At 43.1% G+C, this 12,832-nt stretch overlaps 1 protein-coding gene across 2 annotated transcripts in view; it reads right to left on the reverse strand.

Moving 5' to 3' along the window:
- RBM11 (RNA binding motif protein 11) overlaps positions 1-5,161 on the reverse strand; it is an 18,019-nt gene extending 12,858 nt beyond the window's left edge. Inside the window, exons 1-2 of one of the 2 annotated variants that reach the window (XM_015424286.1) lie at positions 5,123-5,161; positions 1,748-1,927 (exon numbers count right to left, since the gene is read on the reverse strand). In XM_015424286.1, the coding sequence (XP_015279772.1) occupies positions 1,748-1,801 (54 nt within the window). In that variant the 5' untranslated portion in view covers positions 1,802-1,927; positions 5,123-5,161. The other variant, XM_015424285.1, reaches the window with a different exon arrangement.
- Between the last annotated feature and the right edge of the window lie 7,671 nt (positions 5,162-12,832).

The following is a 12,832-nucleotide window of genomic DNA, read 5'->3' on the forward strand; positions in this document are numbered from 1 at the left end:
GCAGTCTACCTTTCTCTTTCCACCAGTCTTCAGCTTTCGCTGCTTCCTAGCCCGGCAGCATCCTTTTTCTTGTGTCCCACTCACCTATTTTTTTTCTGTCATCCCCCTCTTCAGCTTATCCTTCTTCTCTTTCCTTTCCCTATTTCCTTCCCTCACTCCTATCCTTTACATTTTTCAGTCAACCAGCCCTCAGGGTGTGAATGGCCATTATAGCCCCTGGGAAAAATTCCACCAAGTTGCAAACATTGACTGGTAACAAATCACTCAGGTGAGTCACACAGCAGCCCTGCTGGACCAAGGTCAGTTACATAAAAACATGACCAGTGTTTTAGACTTCCAGTCCACCCTTACCCACCCAAATTTGACTGACAGAAACCAAAGCTTGGGAGGTCCTAATACTGTTGTCATTGTGTAGAAACCGCTGAGACAGCCACCAAGATCTCAAAATATATTATTTCAAAATCTCCATGAGCATTCATTTCTTAAAGCTATAGACGAGGATTCTATTATCTGGGTTCTTAATACCTTTATTTATTTTAAGAGTTCATATTTTTCTGCAAGCCTGGTGCTTTCCTCGCGTTTATAGAAAAATCCTCTTTCTGCTCTGGCTGTTTTGTGGATTTTTTAAATCTACACGCCAGGTCCCAGCTCAGAATGAGATATAGCACTGCTATCAGGGCTTTTTTTGTAGAAAAAGCCCAGCAGGAACTCATTAGCATAATAGGCCACACCCAACAGCAGAAACTCATTAGTATATTAGGCCACACCCCATGCCTTCCCTTGGTTTGCCCGCGTGCCCTGCAGCTGTGGGGAGCCCAGGCAAGCCCCCCCTTGAAGGGAAGGCAGTTTAAACTGCCTTCCCTTGACTTGCCTGGGCGCCCCGCGGCAGAGGTTTTGGCTGTAGTGGGCATGGCCAACTCTGAAGCCAGCCAGAACTCCGTTCCTGTGCGTTTCTGCCCCAAAATAGCCCTGACTGCTATGCTTCCCCCATGGAGCAAGCAACAACTTTGGGGAGGTGCAGAGGTTCAGAAAAAAGTGCAGGGGAAAGAGCTGACTGTTGAGCTCCCAATCCAAACTGTCCTTTTTGCTCCTACACATCATTAAAACCCCAGAGAGAGACATTCATAAATTTCCAGAGTCTCCTCTACTTACCAAGTAAGCAAAAAACATTCCAGAATATTTTTAACAATGCAAGCAATAGAAAACATGATGAGGAAGATAATTCATTTGTCCTCTGTAAATGAAACCGTGCAAAGGGCAAGCAGATAGAGCTGATATTAACAAGTGTTTCAAAATTTAAAATCGAGAATCAATTACAAGATCTCTGTCCAGAATAGATTGTGTCAGCTGTTAATATTGTATATGCATCTTCTTCAGCTACTTATACATTTTTGTACCAAATTAGTATGTGTAGGAAAACTCTATTCCTTAAAAAAAGATTTAATTTTCCAATGAACAGGAAGGCAGTGAGCCTACAGCATAAAAAGCAGAATAATGGATTACTATGCAGGCCAAGCCTTATTTGGTCTTCTGGTGGCAGAATAAGAAGGGACAGTAAGAAGAAGCTTTTCGATACAGGACGCTAGTGAGTTGGTGCAGCTGTAAGAACTACAAATGATTCATTACCATATTTACATGGTATATCATAACATGATTTAGAACTATGTCAACAAAAAAAGTAGCTAGTAAGGATTGTGATCAGCTCACAGGGCTGTCCAGGACTCAGATGCATGGTTCAATAAATTACCTGTTCAGAAGATCCGATGGGCTTGTGGTTACAAGAGTAGTTCACATCAACCATACTGCAAATCAGCAGTAAGAGGAGCCAATGAAGAATAGGCAGAAAAGCAGGGAAGCAGCTCTTGGATTGGGATGACAGAGTGCAAACAGATCATCATTCCTTCCTTCCACTGCAGGATTTTCTTTCCTAATAGAAAATGGTGGAAGGGGAGGGATCCAAAGGTCTAGTCTACATTAGAAGCTCAAAGAAATTAAATTATTTGGCCTTTCATCTTATTACAACCGCTGGCAGTTATTTGTCAATAGCAAAAATAACCTTAGGTGTGACAGAACGCACGCGCTGCTGAACTGAACTGCCAACAAACCAAAAAGGAGAGAAGACAGAATTCTTTCACGAAAAGGACCAAATTATGTCTGACATTGTTGTTGTGACTCTCTAAAGGTTCCCAATTTTCCTTTATCAAAGAAAAGGCCTTTCAATAACTCAGCCCCCAGGGACTCTGAAGTAGAATAAGACCTTGCTTCATTTATTTCTTGACATTTCATGAACGTGAAACAGATTTGCCTGCTGAAGATGATTATTTTCCAGGACAGGAAGTACTCTGATACTTTAAATTTGTAGCTCTCCCTGTTCATAAATGAAAAAGATCTGCTGAAGCAAACACAGCTAGTTCATAAAACTGAAGGATTCAAACATACAATTGTTCCACACGAAAGAAGTTTCCGATGGGTAAAGAAAACACATTTGAATGCACTCCTACATCGAGTTACTCTCTTCTAAGCCCTTAGACTAATGTAACGCTGCACAGGACTGCACTGCTAGAACTAACATAATCTTCGACAACTAAATGCCAATATAATGAATGAAAGAAAACAACATGCAGACAGAATACATCCAGTTGGCAAGTTTTTAATCACATTCAAATTAAGCAAGAATGAAAAATTTAAATGTGCAAGACTGACAACAAAATTGGATTGGCATGCACTGTTCGACTTCATGCCAGAGGAATGCTGCATTGGCATTAAAAGTAGAATGACTTTCTGATTGTTAATTGACTGTGCTGTTACAATAGAAGATCTGGATATTTCTTCTTTACTGAAAGCATTACACAGCTTCCAAAGTCAAAAACGAATAGATCTATGTAGAGCAGAAACACTGGACTGAGAAGGTTATAAAGTGGATACTGCAGGAAAGAAATGAGGGGATATGTTAAGTAACACTGAATAAAAAGGGGAGTGGGTTTAGTTCAAGAAACTAAAGGAAGTTAATAGTTGGCCAAAAGAGTAGACTGAGGCAACTGTGGGTTATGGTATTCTGAGGTTAATTTACTGTTAAGGATAGGATAAAGCTTACTTAAGAAGTGTTTGATATGTATCTTTATAAATCCTTATTCTCACATTGCAAGAATCATGTCTTAGGACAGTGTCAGGCATTTAAAGTACTAGTTACAAATGATTTGTTGTTGTTCAGTCACACAGTTGAGTCCGACTCTTCACGACCCCATGGACCACAGCACGCCAGACCCTCCTGTCTTCTGTCGTGCTCCGGAGTTTGCTTAATTTCATGTTCGTTGCCTCGATAACACTGTCTAACCATCTCATCCTTTGCCATCCCCTTCTTCTTTTACCTTCAATCTTTCCCAGCGTCAGGGTCTTCTCCAGTGAGTGCCCCCTTCTCATTTGGTGGCCAAAGTATTTCAGCTTCAGCTTCAGTATCTGGCCTTCCAGGAAACAGTCAGGGTTGATTTCTTTTAGGATTGACTGATTTGATCTTCTTACAGTCCAAGGGACTCTCAAGAGTCTTCTCCAGCACCGTAATTCAAAAGAATCTATTCTTCGGCGCTCGGCCTTCCTTATAGTCCAACTCTCGCAGCCATACAGTACTATTGGGAATACCATTGCTTTGACCATATGGACTTTTGTTGGCAGGCGTCTTTTAATTTCATGGCTGCAGTCACCATCTGCAGTGATCTTGGATCCCAGGAACATGAAGTCCACGACTTCCCCTTCTTATTTGATTACTTCTTTATAATTTATAAATTTATAATTTGTATTATAATCATTATAATAATGATTACTTACTTATAATATTTGTATGCTGTTTTATTTCCTTCATTTAAAATAGCTAACAACACAACTACAAGGTGCAAAGCTCAGAAGTCCATTAACAGAGAAAAATAATGCAGAGTTAAAAACACACTTAAATGTGTAGAGAGAACTCATCCTTCTCCAAATGCCCACTGAAGTAGAGCTTGCACGTCTTTCTAACAGTACAATTCTAGGCAGCAATGCTCCCTCTAAGCTGTGTAGTCTTGAGAGCAAAAATTCTACTTTATGAGCTACTGGCATTAAAATTGTGAGTGAGAGATTTGGCTACTGCATAAATTAGTTTGCTCTGGAGCCATCCTTCCTGAACGAAGACAAAAAAGTGTGAGCCAGAGGCTAAAGAACTGTGAACTAGCTCACACTAACTCAGCTTAGAGGGAACACTGCTAGGCAGTTATTCCAGTCTAAGCCTATTGACTTCAAGGGGCCTAGACTGGAGTAACTCTTCACAGGATTGCACTGTAAATGTAGTCATGGAAGGTGTCCTCCACACCTACTCTTGTGTAGGCCATTCCAGAGGACTGGACTGACTACAGAGGAAGCCCCTGACGTAGTTGTTGCTGTACTTAGTGGGCTATGTCAAGTACAGAAAAATCACTTATTTTCTATTACCTTGCTATCTTCCTTCAGACCCCGACTATTTGTATTGGGAATTCTCTGGCAGTCCATTTTCTGCCCAGCTGTTTGTTTTTTTAATGTCACTTCAGGCGGATTGCTTTCAATTGACATTCCAGAGTAGGAGTCATTTCAGACCGGGCACAGGGTGTGTGTGTGTGTGTATGTGTGTGTATTTAACAACTGCTTGCCAAACAAGAGTTCAGAATCTGTGCATACGTTTAAGTACTCGGGAGCCTTGTTCTCCCAAAATGTGAAAACTCAATTCCTCATGTTCAGTGACCACACCAAACTTGACGCATCCAAGACAAGAAAAGGAGACAGTTGCCATCAGGAATATCTACCAGATCTAGCTGTCTACCTTCCCACTCCTTGTGCACCCTTCCTCCATGCATCGCTACCCACTGCAAAACCTACACTCTCCCCCAAGCAGCTTGTCTTCCCGGTCGCGATCCGCCCAGCAGCCACGCCCACCAATGCTTCGACCCGCCCTCCCGGCACCTGCAGGAAAAGCTCGTAAAGGATCTCCTCTCGCACGCGACCCTCCAAATTCCCCACGAAAAGGGTCCGGTCCGGTTCGTCCGTCTTCGTCGGGAATGACATGAGGAAAGGCGAGCAACCCAGTTGTGGGGGGGACAACCAATCAAGGAGGCAGTTGTACCTGCACGCCAAGACGAAGGGGCGGGACTGCCAGCCGGCGAAGAAGTCGGAACGGGCGGCCGTAAAGCAGCCAACACGTGCTACTTATCTGCCTGCGGAGATGTCGGAAGAGAGTAGTGAGCACACTTTACGATAATTTTTTTTGGTTTACGATAGATTTCCCTTCGGTGTCCTGGAAACCGATAGTTGTCTCTGCAAAGGGGCGTGGGTCTTGGAGCCGCAAAACCCGTCTTGCTCCGCTCGCTCCTTTCTCCGAGGTCTTGAGTGGGCGCCGGTTCCTTTATTCCATTCTGCGGATGCGATTTTTTTTTAGCGCGTGTGGCGAAGGGAAGGGCCGCTGCTACACAATCCCTGTCCTCTCTTTCTGTAGGTTGCATCCGTTCATAGGGGTACCTCAAGAGGGGTAGTCGTGTTAGGCTGTCTCTGTAGTGTCATTACCAGTGTGCGCCTACTGCCTGTCTGCATATCACACCTAATCCAGGGACGTACTAAAACTAAGGACAAGCAATTGCCCAGAGAGAATACAGGGATGTACTAAAAGGAAGGACAGGATTGCCCATTGGAAACAATGGGAGACGCTGGAAGGACCATTGGAAATAATGGGAGCCAGGAATAAAAACGTGGAATGGATTTTGCATTAGGGTCTCTGGGCCCAAATAGACTACTCTGGGAATGGAATGGAAGAAAAAAAAAGAATGCCAATTAACTTGCATGGCCTCCATTGGAAAACATTAGGGTACAAGTAGAGTTGCAATAAAAATGCGGAGTGGAGTTTCCATTAGGGTCTCTGGGCCCAAATACACTACTCTGGGGATGGAATGAGAGACCACGGAGTACAATGACAGCCCCAGGGTGGAGTAGGAGTGTTCTGGGACTGGGATGACAAGCCATGGCGTGGAATGACAGCCCCAGGGTGCACCAGTAGTGTTCAGGAACTGGGATGACAGGCCACAGAGTGGAATGACAGCCCCAGGGTGGAGCAGCAGTGTTCAGGCACTGGGTTGACAGGCCACGGAGTGGAATGACAGCCCCAGGTGTACCAGGAGTGTTCTGGAACTGGGATGACAGTTTACCTAAAGGAGATTCCCTGATCATTTTAGAAACGAAAGTGTCTCTGTCTCCTATTAGTCCCATCCTGCAAGAAAACCAGAAAGTTACTTGCGCCCCCCTATTAGTGAAGAGATCAACTACATATTCAGTTCTTGAGACAGTTGACTGTGATGCTTTATCAAAGGGTATAAAAGAGACCTTTACTCTTATGCCAATGTGTGATTATCTTTTGGAAACAAAATTGGAAAATGCACATATTGTTCAGCCTGTGGAAACACAGAACACAAATACAAGCCGGAATGACCTCTGGGCAATATTGCCTATGTGCAAAAATGGATTCTCTGTTGGCAATTATGTCCCTATGAGCAATCATGGATTCTCTATTGGCAATTTTTTACTCCATTATCCCTTATGGGCAAGCGTTCTGTCCATTATTCCTTATGGGCAGTCATGGATTATCTATTGGAATCATGGATTCTCTATTGGCAATTATGTACTCCATTATCCCCTATGGGCAAGCGACCTCTCCATTAATCCCTATCGGCAGTCATGGATTCTCTATTGGCAATTATGGATCCTCTTTTGGCAATTATGTACTGCACTATCCCCTCTGGGCAAGCCTACTCTCCATTATTCTCTATGGGCAATCATGGATTCCCTATGGACAATTGCTGTTCTTAGTTTTAGTACGTCCCCCTAATCCAGTCACGCCTGCTATTGTCATTCGGCATCTGAAATAACTTTCCAATATATAGGACAGGTGGACTCCCATTCTAGCTGTGTCTGAAGAAGTAAGCAGTAACTCAGGAAAGCTCATACCCTGCCACAAATTTTGTTAGTCTTTAAGGTGCTACTGGACTCTCACTCTTTTCTACTATAGGGGTAGCTGTTTCAGTTCGTTTTAACAAAAACAAAAAGGGGCTGTCACAACAATTGAACTACCAGGAAGCTGTCAGTAAAGCATAAATAAACGTTTGTGGATTAGGACCTGCTTCTTGACGCCTGGGGGGAATCTTCACTAGGGTCGGCATTTGTACACACACTAGGTTTACAACTTTTTTCCCTTTACAATTGCTTGTGCAGGGGTCACCATCAAGGGTAAAAGTAACTTCAATTTCTTACCACTGCTGTTTCTTTTTGCTGGGAGAGGAGGGTGTTTGAAGCAGAGGGTGGGAGGTACAAGCAGTCATTCACTTTCTTACCAGTAGTATAGGTCCAGTTCACAAATTACAGAGAATGCGTGTACAATCCGGGTACAGGGTGCACTTGGTGGGGTTTTTTTGTAAATACCAGTGTTGAAATAATTCTCATGTGACATTCAGTGCACATACAGCTAAATGTGTGATACAAGTCCCACATTTATCCAGGTACTGGTCATCGATTTCACTGGTAGAGTAAATGCATACAAACAGATGTATGCATGAACATGCAGGTTGTGGATATGTTCACTGTAACTTCTGAACAGAGCCAGTACCTGTGCCTACTGGCTTACTTCCACTCTTGTCCCCAGGGTGGGTAGCATGGTGTCCCCCAATGTGTTTTCTACTTTTTAAGGACTGATGGAAAACCCCAAAGCATATTAAATGAAACTTTTAAAACACCCCAAAACATAGAATTTGGCACCATTGTCTTCCATCTTGCTGACTACCAAAGCACTGAGCTCATACCAGGTAGGTGCATTATTCCTGTGGGTCATCAACATGGTCATAGACTCAGATTTTGTCCAACTTGCTGACTACCAAAGCGCTGAGCTAATACCAGGCAGGTGCTTTATTTCTGTGGGTCATCAACATGGCCATAGACTTAGATTTTGTCCGTTCTCTGGGCTTGGCAACCTTTCCCAGTGTCTGCAGAGAGAGCAGACCCTCCTGTTTCTTTGGAAAATTAAACCAAACACCATCTTTCCCACAATGCATAGAGTTGAGCCCATTTTTCATTGCTTTCTTAGACCAGGAGGTGTTTCAGAGAAGAGCCCAGGAAGGATTGGCCCCATCCCATGGGAGCCATTTAGTGGTGGCACGAGATACTCAAAATTCAAAAGGGTCCACAGGGCACTTACTTTAGGATTAATAGCATGTATTGACTTAAAGGGGGTTGTTACCATGGTGCTTGTAAATGTATTTTCTGTGTCGTGTTGATGCTGCCTGTGTGGGTTTCATGTCTGCATATTTGTGCATTGGGGAACTCAGGGATTACTGTTGTTTGTGTAGCTTTGCCTTGCATCTCATGCTTGCCTATGAATAGACAAGACCTGTGCTGCCTGCTGCTTCTACAGACCATGTGCTTCCCTGGAATTTACCCCATAATGCCTCGGGACAGAGGAGACCCAGCGCCACTACACCTAACTTGGACCCTTGGAGAACGACAGCTTTCCCACCATTGTTGATCTGTGGGAATCATGTAACTCTACCTGGCTATCTGGTTTGTGCATAACAAAGACAACATCCTTATTGCCCTGGAGCAGGCACATCTCTGGACATCAAAGGGTACCCATGGAAACGGCATTCCACACCGGACCACATGGCTCTCCTGGGCTCTGCTTTGACGTTAGGGCAGCTTATTTGAATAGAGACCCCTTCCCCTTAATTAGGACGCCCTTGCCCTATAGCATAGCAAAGGGGACAGTCTACTAGAGGTTTTATGGCCTTAGGCCAAGCCCAGAAAGGTAGTTTTTTAAAAGGAAGACACGGCTTTGTTCTCTCTCTCTCTCTTCGGTTAGGATAGGTTAGAGCACCCTTCCCCACCCTCCTGCAACTTAAGAGATGCGGCCCGCTGGCCAATATGGCAGCGAGAGAACCCCCCCTTCCTCCATTAGGACAGTTTAAGCTCTGCGAAAGGAGACTCTCTCGGGCTTTGTCTGGCAGTGCACACCAGACAAGGTACACACGTGTTTGGTTTATCTACCCGTGTGAGGGAAGAGTCCCTTGGTATGATCTTTCGTCCATGATGGCCCAGTGAGGAAGGATCTCTTCAACAAAGGAGCAGATGAGTATGAGCGTTCCCCCTCTCTCCCTGAAACCTCACCCATTGTATAGCTTGATGTGTTATTCTCTATGCTTATTGCTTTCTGTAACTGTTGTAAACTAAGGAAATATTGTGAGACTGATTGAATGCATCTGTTTGGAGTGCTTGAGTATTGCTTAGTAAAAGACAAATATTGATATTCATAACCCTAGCGTGTTGTTCATTCTTGGAGATGGGCGTGCTTGTTTCTGATTAAAATCTCTGTATACAATTGACCTACCCGAACTCACCGGAACTAGCTTCAAAACAGAGCAGTTTCGGTAACAGGGTATACAACTTGAATCACTCTGGATGCCTCTTTTACCACTTGCTCAGGGTGAGAGAACGGGCAGGAGTGCTCCCATGAAAGTGTTCTTATTATTACAGTCTTTGACTACCAAAAGCTATCAAAGCAAAAACTGGTTGTTGGAGGAATGGAGGTCAAGAGACAATTGAAGGAGATCAAAGAGGACACATGTACTGAACTCCTTTTAAGTAATCTTATCAAATAATTTGCCATTAGAAGAAATTATTTTGATGCTGAAAACCCCAGTAGCAATTACAGTGCAATATAGCTTCTTAGCTCTGGGCCCTTCTAAAAATATTTCAATAGAGAATGTGTGCTGGGGGAAGGACAGCAGAAACAGTGTAATGGAAAAGCCAGGGAACAGGTTTCAGGTGTCCCCCCCCCCCTTTAACTTTGAATATTGTTCACAACTACAGCTGAAATATTCCCAGCAAACTTCACTTTAGGTTTTTGGTGTAGTGGTTAGAGTGTCAGACTATGATCTGGAAGACCCAGGTTCGAATTCTCACTCTGCCGTGGAAGCTTGCTGGTTGACTTTGGGCCAGTCACCCACTCTCAGCCTGGCCTACCTTAGAGGGTAAAACAGAGGAGAGAGGAACAATGCAAGGTGTTCTGGGTGCCTACTGGAGAGAAAGGTGAAGTATAAATGAAGTAAATAAATAAATGTAGCATGGTGTAAATGAGGATTTTGTTTTTACAAATAAATATTGGATTTCTGCTATTTTTTCCAGCTTGGTATATGATATGAAAGTAGGAATACAGCCTAAAAAGACTTGGACTTCCATTCCATATAAAACTAATATTGAGCTTTGATTTTCGAAAGCTTATACCCCCAAAGCCTTGCTGGTCTGTAAAGTGCTACTGAAGTCAAATCTAGCTCTTCGATTTCAGACCGACATGGCTAACCTCCTGAAACTATTACTGAAGTGCTAGTCTCAGTTGGTGATCTGAAGCAGCAGAACAAAGTTGGAGTCCAATCGCACCTTTAAGACCAACAAATGTTTATTCAAGGTATAAGCTTTTGTGCGTACACACTTCTTCAGATACAATGGAAGTTATCAGTCCTTATAGGCAGAGGGTGAGCAGCAAATAAGCATAAGTGTAATAAATGGCGTTTAACAGATGCAAGGACAAAACTGGATTAACAAGCTTAGTTTATATGGTCACCAATAGTTTGGGTTTAATTCCAGGGGAAAACATAGTGAAGTAAATAAATATATCAAAATTGGAGATAGATGGGCAGGTCTACCTTTTTAAATTGTGGAATGCTGAGAGTAACTGTGACCCTCTTGTTACGCTCTGTCTGTCTCCTTCCTCTCAAGTGTGGAGGTAATTTTACAGCATCCTTTTCTTTGAGGTGGGGTGATTGGTTGTGCAGTGTGTATGTTCTCTGTCCCCAAACCAGAGAGATACGTTCCAATCTACCATTCTAAATTACATTACATTGTAGTATTTATTACAATTACTATTCCAAATAAAATAAAGATGTATAGTCCTTCTTAGTGAAAATACTGGTGTAAGGACCGGATGAGGGTAGCATATGTAGTGAGATAAGAAACTAATATGCGTGTTAAGTCCTGGGGATTCCATTGTTCTGAATGTTGTAATAACTTGTAATTCAGCAATTTCCCTTTCCAGTCTGTTCCTGAAGTTCCTTTGTAATAAAACAGCTACTTTGAGGTCACCCACTGAATGTCCTGGAAAGCTGAAGTGTTCTTCTACAGGTTTCTCATAACGATGAATAACTGTGTTATTCCTGTTTGGCCCTTGCATCTGTTAAACATCTTCATTATGTTGTACGCTAATTTACTGCTCTCACCCTCTACTTATATGTATGGACTGGTAATTTCCATTTCATCATAACAGAGAAAGCATGCACGAAATAAAACTTTGTTGGTCTTAAAGCTGCCATTGGACTCAAACTGTTCTGCTGCTTCAGAGCATCAGGGTTAACCACCTGAATCTTTGTTCTGATGTTAGTTGTAGTTATATACAATTCCTAACGTTTGGCTGCCATCATGTGGTGTTTCCTGGTATTGCACTATCTGTAAGAACAAGGTTTGAGTCCAGTGGTACCCTTAAAACCGACAAAATTTTATTCAGAGTACAGCTACCCATCTGAAATTATCTCTCTGTGTGTTTGCTATGGTTAATTTGAATTCCAGGCGCATGTAGGCCAGCAGAACTACTCAACAGGGTTGCCAGCCTCTGGTGGCCTGGAGAGCACCCAGAATTACAAGTGATCTCCAGACGACAGAGATCAGTTTAGCTGGCTGCTTTGGAGGATGGGCTGTGTGGCGTTATACCCCACTGAGATCCCTCCCCTCCTCAGAGCCCAGGCTTCACCCCCAAAGCTGCAGGCATCCCCCATCCCAGAGTTGGGAGCCCTACCATTCAAGCTAAAATAAGAAATTCAATTCTGGTCCAAAACAAAGCAATTTAACTACATTCAATAGGAATATAAGTAAAAATGTACCATTTAAAAATATTTTGTGGATTTTAAGCTCCCAAACGAACTTACTTCCTGGAAGTGCTTTATTGCACAGTTATTTGTGAGGAAAAAGCACTTTTCCATTTCCCCTTTTTAGTGTGAGTTGTATGACAATTAATAGGCTCATGAAAAATCAGCAGGTTAATAGGCAGGTAAAGGGAAGATTAAGTCAACACACTCTCTATATTGTATAATGCTGCATGGGGTTCCCAAAATCCAGATGGTTGCTGGAGATCTCCCAGAATTACAACGGATCCCCAGGCTACAGAGATCAGTTCCCCTGGACAAAATGGCTGCTTTGGAAGGTGAGATTTATGGCATTATACTCTGCTGAGGTCCCTTCTCCCCCACAAACCCAGGCTCTACCCCCAAATCTCCAGGAGTTTCCCAACCCAGAGGAGGCAACTGTCATAATGCAAGATAGTCTATACAGTTTTAACATGCTGATAGACAAAGACCACATATTTCCAGTTCAGTTCAAATAAAATAGATTACTGTTAAATAATCAGTAAATATTTTCCTTCACATGCAACTGAAAATCCAGGCAGGTTCTTTCTATCAGCTGATGAGGAATCAACACATCTTTGTGCAAGCTAGTCAATATTTATTTATTTTATTATCACATTTCTACCCCACCCTCCTCATGAGTGGGCTCAGGGCGGCTTACAATAGGGCACCATGTGCCATAAAACATAAAACAGCATAAAAATATCGTATGTCTAGAGTTGGACTAAAGACTCCCTGCTGCTAATGGCTTGATCCAGTACATAGGTTTTGAAAAATCATACTAGCTGCCCTGGTTGGCTGCAATCTTGTAAATATGTTTGGGGAAGAAAACCAGATCCTGTCTTCTGTCCCCC

This window comes from Gekko japonicus, unplaced genomic scaffold (assembly GCF_001447785.1).
Source record: "Gekko japonicus isolate JY-2015 unplaced genomic scaffold, Gekko_japonicus_V1.1 scaffold2294, whole genome shotgun sequence".
Lineage (NCBI taxonomy): Eukaryota > Metazoa > Chordata > Lepidosauria > Squamata > Gekkonidae > Gekko > Gekko japonicus.